The 22,493-nt window shown below is 37.3% G+C and overlaps 1 protein-coding gene across 1 annotated transcript; it reads left to right on the top strand.

Annotated features, from left to right (window-relative positions):
• The first annotated feature begins 6,069 nt into the window (after nucleotides 1-6,069).
• LOC140236997 (TM2 domain-containing protein 1-like) lies at nucleotides 6,070-11,798 on the top strand. Its single transcript, XM_072316944.1, has 6 exons — nucleotides 6,070-6,139; nucleotides 7,216-7,811; nucleotides 8,478-8,551; nucleotides 9,073-9,166; nucleotides 9,883-10,048; nucleotides 11,586-11,798. The coding sequence occupies exons 2-6, from the start codon at nucleotides 7,672-7,674 to the stop codon at nucleotides 11,697-11,699; spliced, it is 588 nt and encodes a 195-aa protein (XP_072173045.1). The 5' UTR covers nucleotides 6,070-6,139; nucleotides 7,216-7,671; the 3' UTR covers nucleotides 11,700-11,798.
• The last annotated feature ends 10,695 nt before the right edge of the window (nucleotides 11,799-22,493 follow it).

Raw genomic sequence — 22,493 nt, 5'->3', positions numbered from 1 at the left:
ATGCATATGCCTGTGCCCGCATGTACACACACAATTGTTTTTAAAACAAAGACAAGTGTTTTCTTAATTTTTGCATGGGTTTTACTTTTGTTGTTTCATTTCATTTATGATTACGGAACATCTTTGTGGCAATACCATTAAGGTAAATTAATGTCGCTTTAAACACAAACATGCCATCTGCTTTCACCATTTTCATGATGTTCACTGTGTTTGTAGTATTTCACTAAACATATTAACGTTACTCTACTATTTCTAGTACTGGACCCGTGTCCAGTGCAGTGGGTGGGTGCACAATGCAATTGCTGTTTAGTGATGTTGATTCTCTACCGTTGCAATAGTAGGGCCGTTGTCATTTACAACATTGAGGTTAGAGGTTGAGAAAACAGATTCCATATATATCCCTGCGCATGTTAGAAAGGTAAGCCTTTAACACCTGCTGGCAAAAGGTATTAACGTAAAGAGGCTAAGCTGTACTCGTCTCTCTGACTCTATCTTCGACCTGCGGGGACCTGCTCCTACCTGCGCCTGTCAACTGGTCAATTTCACGCTGCTAATAAGTTTTGACGTGCTATGAGCTAGATCTATTAACAATATGCCTGCTACTACTGTAAATGACAGCAACAATGCAATGGCTGTCTAATTCGTATGATGGTAGAGATAATGGGATCGCAACTAGCAAAAAATCTATTTAGGCCTAACTTAATATGGCGGCATATGTACCTGCTTTACACTCTGCTTGTAACCCGCACGCATAGTTCACAATCTGATGTAAACACCGATTTCAACATTACATTACTCACCAGGAATTTAAGGGCGGTACCACTACGCTGGTAAGAGTCCGCCGCCACAACTGTCCGGTATGTGCTTCGCAAGTGTCCGCACTCTGAATGTCTGATTCGAGAGAGAGGATCGCGATGGTGGATAGGATAGGATCTCAGCTCTCTACACTACTAGTAGTAGTCTGTGTGTGAGGCGAGGTACTCACGGCTTAACCGTGCCGCATTCCATTGTGATCTCGCGCTATTATAATGCTAACCTAGCGCCTGTCAAACGTAGTGTGTGCGCGTTCTGTGTACCACAGATTTGTAAATATGGGCGAGGATAGTGTAGCGCGTTGTATCAGCGTGATACCAACAATGTAAGCCCAGCCCCCCCGCCACGAACTAAAAATTCAAGTTTTCATGAAAACTTGCACCCATATACTTACTAGTAGGCTAAACTTTGAGCTCCTCATCTCAGTGGCAGTATACTGTAATCCTCTTTTACAAACCAAGAGGATCGCTATCGTGCACGCAGCATGATGCCCCAAGTTTATGTTGCGCATAGCAGATTATCATGATACATTGTATATAATAATTATCGAAACATGAAATATATCCCCATCCATATAGTTACATGCCTGATGTACAGCTCTGCGAAGTTGTCTGAGTATTACGTGCTCCACTTCAAGCTCATAATTACTTTATGTGACGATCATTGTTTTGCAATGATTTGCAAAGTGTCATATCAATATATATTGCTTTACAAAGTATATATCGCGTTGCAAAGTGTCATATATTATTTCAATGATAGGTGGAAATATTTTCTTCCTTCAGCTGCTCTGATGACTCTTCACTCCATTTTTGTATGTAAATTATGGAATTCTTACTTGGGGAAATATCATTATTATTTGACATTGTTAGACAAACTTTTTCTTTTGCAAAAGATGGCGCTCAGAATACCCCCTTTTTAACCTTCATTTTCGAGCACATACTGATAATTTGTTCTTTGAACATAAAATCCTGAAAAAAAAAAGATTTGTATTTATTTCAACTTGGTCGATCTATGTTTAATTACAATTGCAACCATTTAGGCTACCCAAAATGTTCCACTCTTTATTTTATCGTAATAGCCACGTAGCCTACATAACTATCCCACAAAACAATCCAATGAATTCCATCTTCATTAATGAGAACTGTATGGCCAAAATACATGTGTTTATATACTGAACCCAGATTTAGAATAGCTTAGATGATTTGAAAGAATCCCTTAAGTTAATTACATTCAAATATAAACTGAAAAAAAAAATGTTTTTCACATATACCAGTCACTTTGTTGTTTATGAAAAATCATCCATATTTTTGATTGTCCTTGAGATTGTGAAGAGTGTCCACAGACCTCTTCTATTCCTTTCTTCTTCATTTTCTTTCTCCATTCTTCCCTGCTCCTCTTTCCTATGTTCTTCGTTGTCCAGTAACTGCGCGATGTGCATTTTTCTTCATTTCTGTTATTTCTTTGATTTTTGTTGTTGTTGTTGTTGATGTTGTTGTTTTGCGTGTATATCTTCTCTTTTGGTCACATTTCCTGGTATACAACGCCAAATAGATAGTGCCTGTGCCATACTATTGCTATATGTTATGATATATTTTATATGCATTCTAAAACTATTGTAAGTATTGTTGATAGTATGCTTGTATTATCAGCATCATGTTATCACTGATTTTGAGTGTATTAGTGTTCTATAGATGAATTCAATATTAATATATTCTGTTGGTAGGGACCTACTGTATATATTGGTGTTGCTGTTGTTTTCAATCCGGTGTTCCACGTCCTACAAGCTTGGCTTTTTAGTGGAATACTCTTTTCCATCGTTTGATATGATCACGTCTTCTTCTTCTTCTTCTTCTTCTTCTTCTTCTTCTTCTTCTTTTTTGGTATATCATGACAAAGTGTGCATTTTTTTGTTATAATATCATTCGTGCATGTTGTGTTCAATGAACTGTCCTTATCAGTTGAATGAAAGTCAAATTGACACATGTTTACCGTTTTATACAGTTTTTTTTTAATGGAAATCAATAAACTATTGAATTGAATTGAACTGAATTTAGTTCACTACAAACGACGACAGCGGTATTTATTATAAAGGATAATTTTTCTCTTCTCTTTTCTTTTCTTTTCGAAAAGCCACGTATTCATTATCATTCTTTTTAGTATAGTTGTCAAATAGCCTTTAATATAGCCCGAGTTTTCGTGAATTTTCTTCGGGTCCGCTGTCAAACAATATTTTGTTATCACCCAAACCACTAGGAGGCGCCCATCTCCTTATACATGCAGTTAAGGGCTCACACCTGTAAATAAAATGGACTGTCCCAGACCCCTTCACAAATTCGTACCAAAGATACCAAAATAAATGAAGAAAAAAATAATTAAAAATCAATGATGTAGTTTGGCAAAAAACTGAATAGCTGTAGACATTGAGTGTGGATTCCTCTACAAACTGCATTTTGGTTGGAAGATGAAAGCTTCTCTGATATATTTCATTAGGTACGTGTACAGAAAATAGGTGATTTTTTGAGTGACAAGAACTCGTAGTCTGGCTTTGCGGACCCTTGGACAGAATTAAAGCAGAACAACCCACCCTGGAAATCTGATGGATGAAAGGGTATATCTCACTTATTCAGGTTAGTGAAGCTGAAACACCTCATTTCTCCCAGCTATTTTACAGAATTTTTTGAAATTTAAATTTGAACATACGTCTCTATGGGGAATTATTTACCCGTGTGCCTACAGGAAGAGGGCGCCTCCTACGATGAGTTTAATGTGGTACATGTATTTTCCACTTTATACAATGCAAAAGAGATGAACACTGATGTTCGACGAAAGATACACACATAAAAATAGTGCAACAAGTTGGATCCAGATTCAGCCCTTTTTCGGTATTGACTTGTCAGTTTGATGGACTATAAAAAAAAAAAAAAAAAAAAAAAAAAAAAAAAAAAAAAAAACCTGTTGGGTTAAAGAATGTATAACATGTGAAAAGGGTTTGATTCACGTAAGACCTCGACATCGTTTCATAAAAGGTGTCAACCCTGACAAGTTGTCCGTGTCTGCAATCACCAATATCACAGTTACTAACCAGTGGGGTGTTTCATAAAGCTGTTCATAAAGTTACGAACAACTTACGAGCGACTGGTGATCAGTTCTTGTGCTGAATTATTACTAACCAGTGGGGTGTTTCATAGAGCTGTTCGTAAAGTTACGAACTTAATACGAGCGACTGGTGATCAATTCTTGTGCTGAATTATGGAAATTCTGATAAGTAGGTCCTATAGCACATCAGAAGTAGCACTGGAAGTTTGTTTGTTTGTTTGTTTGTTTTTTAATGAGCAAAATGTCTTTCATATGACTTTCACGAAACAGACCCAAGGCTGACAATTTTCATGAAATGGTGCCCTGACCTGAGTGATCCTCATCATGACGATGATGAGCCTAAAATGGATTAAGTGCATTAATAAAGGCAATATTTCTATCATGACTCAAATACAAGCGATAGGTCTATTTCATCTCCCTTTTTCTATTATTACAAACAACCAATCCCGGTCTCTGACTCATTGAATAACAATGTTTATGTTTGTGCTTCCCGACTCTAAAAGTGTTATCAAAAGGCGACTTTTGAACAAAGTTTTTAATGAATTAGGCCCATCCCTCTAAAAAAAAACCCCTGCCCTTTCAGATTTCTGAATCCGCCAATGAGTCCATTAAAGAGGGTAGACCTACATTAGATTTTGATGAAAAATTGCAATACTAGGATTTTTCATGCCCTTTGAGTACTCAGACTGAGTGGTAAACGGCATTATGAACACCCCTGTTATTATCATTATTATTATTATCATTATTACTCTATTATTATTATTATTATTATTATTATTATTATTATTATTATTATTATTATTATTGTTGTTGTTGTTGTTATTATCATTATTATTATTATCATTATTACTCTATCATTATTATTATTATTATTATTATTATTACCATTATTATTATTATTATTATTATTATTATTATTATTATTATTATTATTATTATTATTATTATTATTATCATCATCATCATCACAATCACCATCATTATTATTATTATTATCATCATCATCATTATCATTACTGTCCCCACTATAGCCATGCAGAGGCGTTAAGAGAATATCTTTTTCACACCACGTGATGAACTATGGAACTGTATTAAGCTTCTAATTCTCACAATTCTCAAGATTATTGTGATAGATATAGCTGCCGCAAAGTACAAATGTACATCGGTTTGTAGTCTAAACGGCCTCGTAGGATATCATCCACGATGAGAAGTTAGAGAGAACATAGCTTCCTTCGTGTACACCACACGTCTACTGTGAGTGCGGACGAGACTCGGCGAAAGACTGATGGAATTTAAATACAATGTAGGCCTAAAAATGGATGATATGTATTGATATCAGTATTGGTTGAGAGGAGGCTTGCGCTTTTAACCCATTGCGAGACACTAGAAACAACTTATCCAATGAAATGTTACAGAGCATTAAAAGTGTATTTCATGAAAATCGGTTTTGAAATAGCTGAGATATCCAAAAACAAAGTAAACAAAGCGATCCTAGTAACAGTACAAAAGGCGAATCCCACCTTTTCTTAGGAGCACTTTGTTTTTGATATCTCAGCCATTTCAAAAACAATTTTCATATTGCTAGTAAACTTTGAATCCCTCTTAGAATGACATGCTCTTTCATATTTAATAACAGGGCCGGCGGAGCGTTTTCAAAAGTGTGTGGGGGGGGGGGGGCACTTCCGGGTTTCATGAGCTAACAAGCAAAAAAAAAAAAAAAAAAAAAAAAAGTCCTCAGATCATCTCTCCCCTTCCATTTCCGGGTTTCTTCAGCTGACAAGCAAAAAAAGAAGGTCTTCATCGGAAAAACATAACCTTACCGCACTCACATTTCAAGATCTCTTTCTATTTCTCTTTATGAAATTAGTGACACTTACGTACTTCCGGGTTAAAACAATGGGGGGGGGGGGACCCAAAGTGATGACACCTTATGCATTTCTTTGTATGGTGCATAAAAAAGTGGGGGGGGGGGGTGGGGGGCAAGCCCCCACGGCCCCCACGGCCCCCACGGCCCCCACGGCCCCCACGGCCCCCACGGTTCCGCCGGCCAAGCATAGTAGAGTACAGGTACATGCTCTTTCATTTTCATAAGAGGTTTCTCGATCATCATACACTTACAAAAAAGTGAGGAAGCCCCATCTACTAGTATCTCAACCAAAGAGCGAAACAGCAAGAACAACACAACAATGCAATAACGACAACAACACAGGAGAGAGACATAGGCACTACGGTAAAGTTCTCTGACTCTGTTGTTCTTGTATATTTCGATATGAATGGAATGGGGTTGATTGATTACCCTATTTTTTAGTTTAAGTGCTTGAAAATTCGGCATTCTGACAGGGATGTTTTATTTTCTGAAGTACAATGCAATGTCAATAATCGAACAGGATCCCCGATGTGGATGCTGTAATCTGGGCGAAAGCACTGTAGTCCCATGCGTTCATATTCACGTGCACTAGCTCGGCACTCGGCTTCGCCAAGAAAAAATTTGTCTTTATTGTTGAGCCTTGAAAACACTGGCAGGCAGGAAAGCTGCCAAGTTTCCCTGATTTTGCAGAAGACTTTCTCTTCTTCTTCTTTGATGCTGTCCAACACCCCTAAATAGGGGCCAACTGGACAGTATCATCTCATGTCTGAAAAGAGAGTAAAATTTACAAAAATCTTTTGCTTTATAGCCTACACTACGCTAGGCCCTATCAACAACGATCAATCATCTGATCATGTGTTGCTTGAAGGTTTGCATGTGGTGAAGTATGAGTCGATGAGGGAAAAAAGTTTGCGGTGACACCATGTGTATGTAGTCCGGGGAGACTCAATGCTTTATACATGTACATATACACATGTACTGATGTAGCCCATTGTAGTACCACATGTAGTAATGTGTAGATTCTATACTGCAACCTTTTTATTGTTACACTCAGTAACAGACCCCAAAATAGAGGTGTATGTTAATGTTGGAAGTATTATTCATGTGTGTTTGTGTAGGAGTTCTCAAGGAGTTGGGAATCCCCCTTTCCTCCCGTAATTATTAAAAAAAATAATCACGGCGAGATTGCGTCCATATAATAGAGAGATACGGATAAAGGGAGGCCGGATAAGAGAGGTTCAACTGTAATAAAGCGGCATGACAATCATATGATAAAACTGGCATTGTGAAGTGCTCATGAGTTTTCATGGATTATGATGTATAATGTCAAGTCTGCATATTGACATGTTATTGGTTTCAATCCCTTGACCTTTTCCCCTGTGTTTGGAATGAACTTTCCGTTTGCTTAAAATATTTATAAATTTCATTTTTATTGGCAGAACATCAACCACACGGAGCTTTCAGATGTACTTTGATGACCAGAACTGCATTGTTGGTGGATACCCTCACCATGTTGCTTGTTGAATGAGACAGTCACAAACTAGAGACTTAGAGTAGAGTCTAGCGCACTGCGCATCCCCTGCATTTTGTAATTGAGTGTGAAGTGAAATTGCAAGTTTGACGACTCAATATTTGTTCTGATCCCTGTCATCAAATTGCAACATAATATGATCGAAGATACCAGTTAACCTGTGTGAATCCCCATCACTGGTAAAATGCAAGACTTTTAAAAAGGTGACTGTAGAAAGTGTAAAATTGCCAATGTGCATATAAGGTGGTGAAGTAGCAACGTTCTACGACACATTGAGAGCCTGATTTGCTCAGTGCAACACTTACAATCCCACAACGTTGACTGTTACCTCTGATTCTGAAGGCAAGAAGACTGAACTTGAAAAATGGATGTTCCAGCAAGGCTGCTCAGGAGCTTGTCACGTACATGGATTTGGCTGTGCCTTGTATTACTAGTTGGCATGTTGGCCAATTCAGCACACCCGGAGGAATTTGACTTCACCTGCACAGAGTTGCTTCTTGGACAGTATCCTTTTTGGGGCACATTTATTTGCATCGAGGATTAACACAATTTTACATGAAAAGTGTGAGTCTGTATCACCGTGTGAAGAGTTGAATGAGATGAAGAGAGTCGGTAGAAATTTCATCAAATTCAGATGGGAAGTGAGAAACCCCTCCAGAAGTTCAACAATTTGCCATGTTTTTACTGATTGATTGCAGTGGGCCCAACCAGTTATACATGTAAATTAGCAAAGGCATGATGTCATCAACTCACAGCTCTCCTATAGCCTGTACAAGAAAAAAAAAAAAAAAAAAAAGGTCATGGGGTAAATGTATTTGATAATTTAGCAACTGCATACAACCCCAAAGAAGTGCTCTGGTCTAGTAGTCCATGCACGTCATCTTGTGCATTGTAATGAATCTTGTACCCAAAAGAGATAATCATAGGGTTTTGATGCTCTTTGTCTCCAAAGCATGTACTTTTATTGAGTAGACATTGACAGTTATATAGATTATGCATTGGAAAAGGGCAAGTAGACTTGATTTATAATCTCGTAGTTTTTCTCTCTAATACATACTCTAAATTTGCCATGTCAGTACGAGTAGCACTTTATTTATGTGGTATTTTGGAATACAGCACTGTGAGAGAAATTATATACAACTGTACTTGAACTTAACCTCCTGTCACTAGATTTGAATGTGCAGAACCGCAGGTCAATCTGTCAACCCAGGCAGCTCAGGGGTGTTCAAACGGTGAAGCACTTGGTAAGAATTGTTCTTTACATCATTTGTCCCTTTATGTAGTTGTAGTTCTATCTATGCCATTGTTGTGTCATGATATTACAGAGGTGCACATCACCCATGACTCATACAGCCCATGAGTCATACAGCCTATGAGATATACAGCCCACGAGTTCGACACTTTGAACAAATAAGGCCCATGAGTCCGACAGTAGGCAAACAAGGCCCATGAGTTCGACACTATGCAAACTTGAATTGCTCACTCCCTTACTGAAAATAAATCTTGACATTAGTATAGTATACCAAGGTGTGCTGTTATAGCTATTCCTCACCATGGAATCTTGTTCTAATCAACCTCGCCTGGCCGGAATATCATAGTATGTGAATTCACAATGCTTGCACCGGGTTCCAACCCAAGCTACTAGTACAACAATGAACTGTGACATCATCACTTCGGTACTCTATTGGAAATGCTTGTTTATTATTTCTGTCAATATTCATTGAATGACTGCTGGATATGAAATGACTTTGTGTTTCCCCTATAGTAAACTGCTATCCTGCGCCAGGAATTATGTGTGATGGCATTGTTCATAATGGATCAACGGTTGGATTCCAGAAGCCCATTCCTTGTAGAAATACGTAAGTGTCGGCCTCGGATTAAGGTTTCATCTTTCTTGTCTCTACTTTTTCTAATTCTATTTCTTTCTTTTTATGCCTCTACCTCGAATGGTTCCAAAGGCATAATGTTCTTGGTTATTCATCTGTCTGTCTCTCCAACCATCTGTTCCACAGTTGATTATAATGATTTAAGAAAAAAGTGCTGGATGAATTTCCTTGGTACGTGGCTCAGGCATTTTACATTTGTAGATGTTCTGATTAGAATTTGGGTGAAGTCACTCAAAGGTAGAGGTCAAAGGTCTCTGAACTCTCTGAAGCTCAAAGGTCAAACTCAAAGGCCACCAAATTTAAGTGAAAATGCCATTTTCTATCCTCAAATTCCGTTTGTTTAGTCCAATGATAATTTTGTTTGGTTTAAAGGATTGATATAAACTGGAAAATATTTCCATCATCTTTAGGGGCTTAGAGGTAGATTGTTGGTTGGTGGTAAAAATCAATGAGCTTTGTCTCCTGTCACTTGTGGTTCAAATTACATTTTAATCCTCTTTTCTCTTCTTCTTGTGTTTTTGCAGCTATTGAAATAAAGCAAACTAGCAGTCATAGCGAAATAATTAATGGTCCTGGTCAACAAGAGTTTTCCATTAGAAAAAGCAGACTGTAAAATGAGTAGGAAAAAAAGTAAAATAAACCAGGGCAGTTTGATTTAGCTGCCACGTAATCCCTATTCTTCCTCTCAGAAATGGATACTCCTACAGGACGACCCTGCTCTTGTCCATATTCCTGGGGATGTTTGGCATCGACCGACTCTACCTTGGCTATTTGGCACTGGGACTCCTCAAGTTCTGTACCATGGGGCTGCTCTTTGTCGGGCATTTTGTGGATGTCATTCTCATCGCTACTCAGGTAGTGTACTGTACAACCAGAAATTTTGCGTGTGCATTTCACTTTTACGAATTTTGGCTCCTCACGGAATTCATGACATCTTCGCATGCATGGAACTTTTGGGAATTTCCTTGGGAGTCGAGATTTGCAAAAGTAAAATGGCCACGAAAGTTTTTGTCTCCACAATGCCTTGAATGCCAATACCACACTGTATGATGTACTTGAAAGTGTTGGCCTGTTTCCTGCTGTACTGTGCATGTTTAGTAGTGCCATTCAGATTTCTTGTGTATTTTATATTGACTGGCAGTGTGTGTTCAACAAATTCCTGTATTACTTTTACATAGTTTTATAATCCTAATTTTTTCATGGTTGGCAATTCGCTAAGATACCATGCTGCAAAAGAGGCTATTGGCTCCAATTCACGAAAGTTTCATGCCGCAAAGGTTTCTGTTTTACAGGTTACAATGACACATGGGGAGTATGGTCATACAGCTCAAGTAGTATTTGTGATTTCATAGGTTACCCTTAGCGTGTTTGGGTCTGTTCAAAGTTGTTAAAACCTCTAAAGAAGTATAGGAAACTAGAGGCATGATATGCATTGTGGCATCTCTTGATCCTGTCTGCTCAGCATCAAGGTGGTCTTGAATAGAAATGTGTTTTTGTTGGCAAACCTTTTTATTCCATAAAGTGGCTCATATACTAGATGTATCAAAAGATTTGATTTGTCATTATAGTGCATCATCTGCTGAAAGGCTGACTTTTGTTTTTCTTCAGTGGGACTGCCATAAGTTCCAGGCACTCAAAGAATGTAGAGGGAACTTTCAGACATGCTTTCATGTCATTGCTTAACGGAATTGTTCTTTAATACAATATTTTAAAATATTATTAATGTCACACCAATCACATAACTTTATTCTTTCTCCCTAGCAATAATTTGAATGGGTGCAAGAGCATGTGAGGCTTTGCATTTTCTTTAGCTCATAGGACATTTCAGTTGAAGAACTGTGCTAATTGTTTATCTCTTCTTAAAGGAAGTTTTCTGTTGAGGGAAAAAATGACCTTCATTTTTAAGTCTGTTGTAATAGCAGTGCAGAATGTAGGTATTGTTTAACAACATTTCCAATATGAAAATTTGAGCTGCATGATCTTACATGTTACTGTTGTCTTTGAAATTTTGTAAAACTAAAGCCAAGGAAAAAGAAATAATGTTCAGTATTATGGACACTACATGATTCCAAAATAGGAAAAGTAAAATCTGTGTCTGAAAAAATTTACCATACTAAAATTTTCCATGGACAGAAGTGTTAAAATAAATACACCATGACCATTTATTAGGATGGTGATAGTTGTTCGTAGATATCTTGCTATTGACAATAATTTTCACTGATTTTGTTTGCTAGAGTGTTTGCTTCATCCATTTGAACATTGCTGTATGAGTTAGCGACATTTGATTTTTTTTTTTTTTCAAATTGAATCACCAAAATATTAAGCATTGTTTATTTACGTTGATGTAATAATTCACTCAGATTTTTATCTGTCTTGTCCATAATTCTCACAGGTTGTTGGTCCTGCAGATGGTTCAGCATACGTGATGGACTTCTATTCTCCAAGACTAGTAAAGATGACAATTAACAATGAGACATATTTTGTGCCTCAAGATATAATTACGTGATATTCACACATCAAAGAGCTTTTACTGTTTTACTACATGTATAGATGCACCCACATGATCTCATAATAGGCTTTAAGTTTTTTTTTTCTTTGAAAGAGAAATTAGTGTGAAGAAGTATCGTATGCAGATAACATGTTCATAGTTTATGAACACTGTGAGAGTGTGTTCTGTGATGTCATAACTTCTGGTAACAAAGTTCAAAGTTCAAATTGCGGCAATACCCTCTCAGGTGAATCAAGTAAACTTTGAATATAAATCTGTGTTGGTTACTGTACTGCATATGTTCACTCGTAGAAGGCTGATTATCTGTTATGTGAAACTTCTTCTTTGCAACCAAATTGTGGTCAGGCTCTTTTTAGCTCACCTGAGCCGAAGGCTCAAGTGAGCTATTGCTATTGCCCTTCGTCCGGCCTGCGTCGTGCGTCGTGCATCGTGCGTTGTGCGTTGTCCGTCCTGCGTAAACTTTTTACATTTTCATCTTCTTCTTGAGAATCCCATGACTGATTTTCACCAAACTTGGCAGGTAGCATCCCTAGGGGGATAGGATCTCAATTTGTTCAAATGGGCACCATAGCCCACCTGGGGGCCCCAGGGGGCCCAAACCCCCTAAAATTAAGGAATCTTTAAAAATCTCCTTCTCTAGAACCAGAAGTGATAGGGCTTAGTTAATACTATGAGTTAGTACATTGATGACTGTAGTTTCAAGTTTGTTCATGGGGGAATCAGGGGTGCCCCCCTTGGGACCCAGGGGAGGGGGTTGGGAGGGGTCCTAATGGGGCCTAAATTGTACATTTTCATCTTCACTTTGAGATCCCCATGTCTGATTTTCACCAATCTTGGTAGGTAGCATCCCTAGGGGGATAGGATCTCAATTTGTTCAAATGGGCACCATGGCCCACCTGAGGGCCCCCAGGGGGCCCAAACCCCCTAAAATTAAGGAATCTTTAAAAATCTTCTCTAGAACCAGAAGTGACAGGGCTTACATAATACTATGAGTTAGTACATTGATGACTGTAGTTTCAAGTTTGTTCATGGGATTGGTGGAATCAGTGGTGCCCCCCCCCCCCCCCTTTGTGACCCAGGAGAGGGGATGGGGATGGGTCCTAATGGGACCTGAATTGTACATGTTCATCTTCTTTTTGAAAACCTCATGATGAATTTTGACCAAACTTAGCAGGTAGCATCCCTAGGGGGATAGAATCTCAATTCCTTCAAATGGGCACCATGTCCCTCTTGGGGGCCCTTAGGGGGCCCACCCCCCACATTAAGGAATATTTAAAATCTTCTACTCTAGAACTAGAAATGATAAAGCAAAGTTAATACCATGAGTTTGTACATTGATGACTTTAGTTCCAAGTTTGTTCATTGCAGATCCAGGGCTGCCTGCCCCCCCCCCCCCCCCCACCCTGGAGATGAGGAGGGGGGATCCATACATGTAGACCTAAGTTTCCAATGTTCTCAGGTATGAGTGTGCAAGAATGCATGGAAGGTGAAATTGCGATACTCAGGTGAGCGCGTGACCCCAGGGTCTCTTGTTCTAGGTTTTGATGGCTGTATGAGCTCTGATCCAACTTACATAGACATGAGTGCATCACCACTTTGAGTAGAAAGAAGCAGTGTTTTGAAGACAGACCTACCAGAGAAATGAAGTATCCATGTTTTTGAAAATTGAATGTATCTGCTTGTTTTCATTTGCACTGCTCATTGTTAGTAGCGAGTCTCATATGTAGCCAAAGTTTAACCAATACCATACAGTTTTGTATTGTTTTTTTTTCCTCCCATGGAAACGAGATGAGAATGATTATTGATATTGAACTATCTTTTATATAGTGCAGTTCACATGAAATGCTGATGAATACACTTTAAACAATGTCATTGTCATAACAAAAAGAAAATAAGAACTTCTTGATACCATTTTGTGAAAATAGGTACAGAGCACTGAGAATGATAAAAAGAGTTTTGGCAATGTATAACACAATGTAAGTCTGCAAAATGAGAATCAAGCTCCATCTGTCTACTGTATGAATTCAGCTCCCATTATTAGGTACATTCTTTATGGACTAAGGATGGTATCACATGTCCAAGAATATCTCATCAAAAGTTGAGGCAATGTTTATTAACATGTGCAAGGACAGTATATAGTAGCTAGGCAAAATTGATTGTACGTGTAATCAAACTTCAATTGTCGTGTGATACACTGCAGTGGCGTTATCTTTATATGGCATATTTGGCTGAATTCTAAAGAATCTTGTGGCATTTTAATAATACATACAAGCCCTGTACAGGTGTCTTGTGAAGATCCCGAGAAAGGGCACAGGAGCTGATGGAATGTTGATGAAAATGATAAGCGAGATAGAACTCTGTAGGTTTTGCTTTCCCTGTCCAATCGTGAAGCACGAAAATGCCATTCTTTTGTGTGTGAGCGGTTTTTGTATCATGGTGAAATTGAGTTATGATTAGGTTCAACCCAGTAAAGGTGTGGAGAGTATCGAATAGTTCTGTTTAATATGTGATGTATTGTGTTCATGATTGTTGTTAAAACTTAGTGTGATCACTGGCAACTCTGTCAAAATTAATGTGCAATTTAGCCGTGGAGGCTGAAAGAATGATGAAAACCATTGCATGATAATTGCTTGTGTTTTGGGGGTATTATCTAACATGTGAACTCCAGTGTAATAATGAAGATTACATGTACTTGGTAGTCCTTCATAAATTTTGTTCAAAGTATAATTATATTCAAGTACAACATGCCAAGAAACCAAAGCAATATCATTATTTTCTTTTGTGTAGCAGGCAAACCAGCAAAAACAGCAATTTTAGCCCAGTGGTATTTTTGGAAAGTAGTCTAGTAATACCTCCACCATTTCAATTGAATTTCGGAAAGTGCAGTGTTGATACAGTCATGTATATACTGGAGCAGAGGAGAGCCAGGTATGTGTAAAAGTACAACATAATATCTTTATAGCCATCTATGCATTTTGCAACAAAAAGTGAAAGTAATTTGTGATTTTTCTCTTTTCTTTTTCTGTGCCTGCTCAAAGAGGGTGTCTGACAGGCACCCTTTGGCAAAAACAAGGGAAGGTTATAACACTAATGCGATTGGATACTTGACTATGATTGAGTAGTATGCACTTTACCACATGATTTGTTGAGAACTATATTAAATCATTTCTGTGCTTGACCACTATCCCCTTTCTTTTCCATGTTTGGCGAGAAGGTAACTAAGTGTTGTAGAGCTATATCTGTACCGTTTAGGTAATCATGGTACAGTGTACTACAAAAGGACAGAAAGTAAGAAGCATTGTGACTGGCCTTCGTGTTGCTAATGTTAATGGCACTATAGATGTATTTGCATTGAAAGAAGGTGAAATGTTTTCATGTATGATTCATGTATGCCCTACATCCAAGGTGTATACAAATTAAAGGGTGTGTACAGTTCTGGTCGAGGTGAAGATTTAGCTTTTAACGTTTTGTGAGATATTCAGAAACCACTCTATGAGATGTCAAAGAGCATGCAGTTGTAAGGGGTATCAAAAGTTTATTCGATGAAAATCGGTTTTGAAATGGCTGAGATATCCAAAAACAAGGTGAAACAAAGAGATACTAATAAAGTTGGGGCATGTCGCCTTTTATTATTAGAACGTTTTTGGATATCTCAGCCATTTGAAAACCAATTTTCATCAAATAAACGTTGAATCCTTCTTAAAATTACATGCTCTTTCATATTTCATAAGAGGCTTTTCATTATCTTACTTAGGAATGTTCAAAACATGAATCTCTACCTCAACCAGTACTGTACAGTCCCTTTAACTGTGTAGGAAAACATTGACATACATGTATACTCGGGTTATCAGTAGTTCTTACACTATTTTCTTTATGTAGTTAAATTTCTCATGAACAATGCATGTATTAGATTGCACAACAGCTTCGTGTTAACATGTGAGAGCAAAATAATGCACATTAAATGCAAAGGATACAAAAAAAAAGTTTCTATCGTAGCATGGTGAACTCTATATAACTCTTATAAGCCTGTACCACACACAGACAGGAAGTTTGTTTTATAGATCTAATCAAGTGAGCTTTGTATACTGGTTTGCCATGCTTGGAATATATTACATTTATCACACATAAGATGCAGAAAAGTTTATAAATTGTTGTTATCTCCAATTACAACTGGTGTATATATATACCTTTCCCCGCGGACAAGCCCCCATTTTTTTTTCTTTGAACTTAGCATATAATACAGTATTCCTATCAGTTTTTTGGTTGAAAAATTTTGATGTACGTGTTTCATGCTTTTTTGGAAATACATGTACACATACTAGACTTGGAATTTGTCAACACTGACAAATTAGGTGATCCGATCTGTTCGTAAATGAACGATTTGAGTTTCCTGATCCCAATAGGCATGACCATACCGGTTTCATCTGTGTTTAGTGGACATTGGCCGTGTGATGTTTGGATTGTCATTTAGAAAAGGTAGTCAGACCTGACATCTATGGTACACAATTCCGTATACACTAACGAAAATACAGAATGAAGTATATTTGACCTTTGAACCCAATTTGCACAGACAAGATGGCATCTGAGCAAAAAGTGGTTATTTTGTGAAATGATCCTTGTAACATGGTCTTTACGTGTGCAAAATATGGGAAAGGTAGAACATGTATTCACCAAGATACAGGATGATACATTTATGACCTTTGACCCTAATTTACATACCCAAGATGACGTCTGAGCAAGTAGTTGTTATTTTATGAAATAATGTACGTGACATGAACTAAACATGTGCAAAATATGGGGGTGAGAAGGTCTGTTTTTCTTCAGTTATTGCAAAGAAAGTTGCAGAAAGAAAAAAGTATCTCAATACATCGAAGATAAGCTTTAATTTCAACCACGTTTTTTGACGTGATCCCGACATAGTATGAAAAAATAAAGGGCACATTTTCGATAGCCCAAAGTCTCAGCTACAACATATTAAAATCTGGGAGAAATTCACCGAAGCATAAGTGAGCTAGTGCTCGATAAAGACAATCATGTCAATTTTCACATCTACAAAAATTCCCTCCCATAGAGATAACACGTCATAACGAAGATATAGAAAGTACATATGACCTTTGACCCCACTTTGAACAGCCAAGATGGCATCTGAGCAAAAAGTGGTTATTTTGTGAAATGATCCTTGTAACATGGTCTTTACGTGTGCAAAATATGGAAAAGATAAAACATGTATTCACCAAGATACAAGATGATACATTTATGACTTTTGACCCTAATTTACATACCCAAGATGACGTCTGATCAAGTAGTTGTTATTTTATGATATAATGTACGTGACATGAACTAAACATGTGCAAAATATGGGGATGATAGGGGGTGTTTTTCTTGAGTTATTGCAGAGAAAGTTGCAGAAAGAAAGAAATATCTCAATACATCGAAGATAAGTTTGATTTCTACCAAGTTTTTTGACGTGATCTCGGCGTCGTATGAAAAAATAAAGCGAACCTTGACGACAGCTCAAAGTCTGAGCTACAACATACTAAAATCTGGGAGAAATTCACCGAAGAGTAAGTGAGCTAGTGCTCGATAAAGACCGTCATGTCAATTTTCATTTCCAGAAAAATTCCCTCCCATAGAGATAACACGTAAACTGGTTAAATTTGACAAGGTTACATTATATCCATTTTCACGAGGTGAAGACATCATCCGATTAAATTTTTGATAAATAGAACTTAAAGAGTATTAAATTGGCTACAACATACTAAAATCTGGAAGAAATTCACCAAAGGGTAAGTGAGCTAGTCGTAGATAAAGACAATCATGTCAATTTTCACATCTAGAAAAATTCCCTCCCATAGAGATAACACGTCATAATGAAGATAAAGAAAGAAGTACATATGACCTTTGACCCTACTTTGCACAGACAAGATGGCGTCTGAGCAAAAAGTGGTTATTTTGTGAAATGATTCTTGTAACATGGTCTTTACGTATGCAAAATATGGGAAAGATAAGACATGTATTCACTAAGATACAGGATGAAACATTTTTGACCTTTGACCCTAATTTACATACCCAAGAAGGTGCCCGATCAAGTAGTTGTTATTTTATGAAATATTGTACGTGACATAAACTAAACATGTGCAAAATATTGGGCTGATAGAGCTTGTTTTTCTTGAGTTATTGCAAAGAAAGTTGCAGAAAGAAAGGAATATGAAAATACATGGAAGATAAGCTTTAATTTCAACCAAGTTTTTGGGCATGATGCCGACTCCGTATGAAAAAACAAAGGGCACACTTACGATAGCCCAAAGTCTCAGCTACAACATACTAAAATATGGGAGAAATTCACCGAAGCATAAGTGAGCTAGTGCTCGATAAAGATAGTCATGTCAGTTTTCATTTCCAGAAAAACTGCACTCCCATAGAGATAACACGTAAACTGGTCAAATTTAACAATGTTACTTTTAATCCCTTGTTACGAGGTGATGCCGTCATCCAATCAAATTGTTGTTATTATATATCTGAAAGCCCATTTAATAAGCTACAACATATTGAAATTTGGACGAAAATCAACTAAAGAATAAGTGAGATATGCTTGAATGAACTTGAAATTCGATGACGTCATTTTGAAAATTTACTTTTTTAACTTTATTAAGAAATTTCATATATTTTAATCATTTTTCCAGCATTGCCAACCCATGAAATGACATGTACAACTCATCAGCTTTCAGAATATGTAAAGAAAATGGGGGGTCACCGTCCATCCTGACGAGTAAAATCGGATTTAAAATTGGCAGTTTTTTGGCATTGTTGCACTGTATATCGCCATTGACGCGCGCGCGGAATTTCAACTTTGACGGACCCATATGACGTCATTTTGAGTGGGATTGACTTGAAACTTGGTAGAAATATTCCTTGACATTTCAGACATCCGATCAAAGTGAAAAAACGGGAAATTTCTATTGTATATGAGCTGTGCGTGCGTATATGTGCGCGCGCGTACGCGTCCGTCCGATTTTTTCAATTTTTCAAAAAATGCGCCAAATGGTCTGAAACGTATGCAAAAAAAATTTGAGCGCGATTGGAGCATACAAATATTTCAACGCGCGCGTACGCGCAAGTTTTAACGATGCGATGAATTTTGAAAACATGAGTAGAATTCCCTTGAATTGAAATTTACGTGACGTAAATTTCATTGAAAAATTCCATTCCATTAATGAGATATGATTGAAAATGTGTTTTCATATAATGACGTCATAGTGACGTCACGGTCGACTGATCACTACGATTTTACTTGACCCGTCGTCTTTGGGACATGATACATATATGGTATAAGTTTGACATTCATAGGCAATGCACTTTCTGAGCTAATCTCTACACAAATTTTGTCCAGAAATAAAGAAGGAAAAAGAATCCGTACAGATACAGAAGGTGATCCGAAGGATACTCGGATCACCTAATTAAGGTATGTGTACATGTCCCAGCAATGTATTTGTACAAACACTAAAAATAGTGGTGCCATGTTTTTCTATTTTTACATTTGTAGTTCACGAGTATCAAAGAATTAAAAGTTGTCTGGCACAAGATTTTTTTTTTTTTCTCAATAATTTCTCTATAAAGATGGCATGCATGGCACTCATCTGTGTGTGTGTGTGTATGTGTGTGTGTGTATGTAAATGAATTGCACAAGTGTGTAGTACAGTACAATGGTATGCATACATGAGTGTGTGAGTTAGTTTTATCATGAAATGGAATTCCTATAAGACTCTCGCACAAAGTTAACGTAAAATAAACAAGGAGTAATACAAGTAATTGGATTTTTCTTCATATTTGTATTCAAAGTCACTCTTCACATTTGTAAAATTATTACATTTCACATCAAAAAAGAAAAAAAAAAAAAAGAATGGGAGCCTAACATCGCACATTTTCCAAGAAGATTCTTAAATTTCTTACACATACAGAAGTATAATAAACATGAAAGGAAAAGATCCCTGGAGAGCATCACATTTTCTCATTTTTTCCATTTTTTTTTTTGTTGTCGTATCAAATACACAAAAATCCAAGCAACCTGTACAATTTCATGATAGTACAAGAATACACTCTTGATGATTTTTTTTTCTCTCTTGAAGCCACCATACAGTGGTCTCTCACCAGGCTCTCAACCACTGTTTAATCAAAACAAGCACTTTTTAAGCGGAAAAATGTATGCATACCAGACTTACTCTGGGCCAGGATATATACACATTTAAAGATATTCATATATATATTTTTAATCTCCCGAAGTTCTTAAATTACAACCATGTAAGTAACCAACATTGCTGGCTTTATACAAAGTACATCAAATAATTATGTGTTCATTGAAAAACCCTTTAGCTCCTTGCTCTACACAACATGGCTTAGGTGAGTCCTTTTGTGTTTCTCAACTACTCCTGAAATGCATGAGGGCAAAGAATAGTTCAGTGCAGGGAGGTGACACCTCCCTGTTCAGTGCCATCTTGCTCATGAAGGCTGTTTAAAAGCAATTAGCACGATAATCAGATACAATACTGATATCATCACAGTACAGTGGACTCCCATTATAACGACGTCCTCAGGGACCCGCAATTTTCTTTCGTTATATCGAAATTTCGTTATAACTGAACAAATGAACACAAAAAAAAAAACAAAAAAAAAAAAAACAGCGGATAATGTTGCAGCCTGAATTTTTACTTCTTTGTAAGCGGAATTTTGTTATAACCGTGTTCGTTATAACGGGAGTGCACTGTACACTATATACTGTATATACCAAATATTTCGCAAGGTTTTTTATTTCTCGAAGTTCGCGAGTCAGGTGCTATTCGCGAAATTAAAGACACTTGAAAATATTGACTCTGATCCCGATGTGAATGCGACAAACACATGTACATTTCTCTGTTCAGTACAGGATTCCACGTTCGCGAATTTAGCCACTCACAAAATCGTCGGGAATTCCTGATTTGCAAGAATTTAGACGTGAAATATATGGCGCATACAGTACTTGAGTGTGCAATACTGGTACATACTCTTTGTCGGAGCTGTATACAACTCTCCTTGATCATTTTACACTTGTCTATATCCTGTCATATGCAGACTGTAGATGGTCTTCAACCATTATCTAGTTCTCATGTTTGCCTGCAAACTACAATCATAGCGCTAAAAGCATCCCAGTCCTCTCTATACAAAGTAGATACAGTAGTATTGCTATAATACCGGTATGTAATATATCATCGTAGTGCGAACGGTAATGAATACGTACATGTGAACCAGACGTGAATGCTTGAAATGCTGTGCCCATACCCCATTTGAGTCAAAGGAGAGTTGATTGTATGGTCATCCACCTTGAGACAAATATGCCATAAATGAAGGCATATTTTCCCCATATATGCACTTTGCACAAACATCAATTGACAAAAAATCATGGCAGAGATATATTGTATTGAGCCATCAGTGTTTTGACTATATCTTTGCATGGAAAAAAAATTATGGCATCTTACAGGGGCTTGACTACATCTCCATTGGCTGTGGAACACTGGTAATGGCTAGATTCAGACAGCAGCAAAACTATTCATAAAATTTCACTCTTCTGATGGGTGTCACGAAGAAATATTCACAGTGCTGGCACACGCATATAGCATAGTTGTTTGGTGCTTGTTATCCATCAATTTCATTAAATTTTTTTTTTTTTTTGACAAGCTCCTAGGGATGAATAACTGTACCAATGCCAACTGCACAGCTATCTCTCAATGGGCTCCATGTTACTGGCATGAATTCCTAGCTAGACACACCAGTATTCATACAGGGTTTTGCAATTGTTATGGAGAAACCTCACAAACAAATTTTGCACACAGTCACAAGAAATCACAAAATAAAATGATTAACCAGCATGACAGGCATATTACCAAACATCACATTTTACAAATTGGGTGCTGGTACTAGTTTTTATCATAAAATGGTTGAATGCACTGAAAAATCTCAGTCGATATATTCAAGATATGCTTCATACTTTATATTCAAAATTTAAAATATTTCAGCACATATTGCCAAAAAAAAAAAAAAGAAAAGAAAAGAAAAGAAAAAAAAAAAACCAACCCAAACCGAACAACATGGATTTAAGGGAATACATTACAAAAAGCATCATATTTAATGAATACAGTTGAACCTCTCGTATCCGGACAAGTCGGGACCGGGGCTCATCCGGATAAGGGATTTGGCCGGATACGGGAGACTCAATGCTCTATACATGTACATATATAATACATACACATGTACTGATGTAGCCCATGTAGTACCACATGTAGTAATGTGTATACTGCAACCTTTTCATTGTTACACTCAGTAACAGACCCCAAAATAGAGGTGTATGTTAATGTTGGAAATAATATGTAATTCATGTGTGTTTGTGTAGGAGTTCTCAAGGAGTTGGGAATCCCCCTTTCCTCCCGTAATTATAAAAAAAAAAAAAAAAAAATAACGGCGAGATTACGTCCGTATAATAGAGAGATCCGGATAAAGGGAGGCCGGATAAGAGAGGTTCAACTGTATTTTTACAGTGACAAACTCTGTACATGTACAAGGCTATGCTTATTATGCTCAACAAAGATACAACTGCTTTGCATAAACATTTGTTTGAAACAGGTAGCTCCAAATCAGCTCCAGCTGCATATCAACCACCTGCAATAACGCAAAGTGCGATGCAATAAAGCTACACATTGTATTCTTTTCTACTGCCAGCAAGACAAGTAGAAGCACAGCTGAAATCTGTCCGAGAGCTTGCCA

Source organism: Diadema setosum, chromosome 13, assembly GCF_964275005.1.
Source record: "Diadema setosum chromosome 13, eeDiaSeto1, whole genome shotgun sequence".
NCBI classification, from domain to species: Eukaryota; Metazoa; Echinodermata; class Echinoidea; order Diadematoida; family Diadematidae; genus Diadema; species Diadema setosum.
Note: the sequence above shows the minus strand (reverse complement) of the source record. Positions and strands in the feature narration are given on the sequence as shown.

What these genes read in the sequence shown, in the direction of transcription:
- LOC140236997 (XM_072316944.1), top strand. Translation starts at nt 7,672, where the DNA reads ATGGATGTTCCAGCAAGGCTGCTCAGGAGCTTGTCACGTACATGGATT. An exon ending in TTCAAACGGTGAAGCACTTG is followed by an intron (nt 8,552 to 9,072) that starts GTAAGAATTGTT and finishes TTTCCCCTATAG; the next exon opens with TAAACTGCTATCCTGCGCCA. An exon ending in TCATTCTCATCGCTACTCAG is followed by an intron (nt 10,049 to 11,585) that starts GTAGTGTACTGT and finishes TAATTCTCACAG; the next exon opens with GTTGTTGGTCCTGCAGATGG.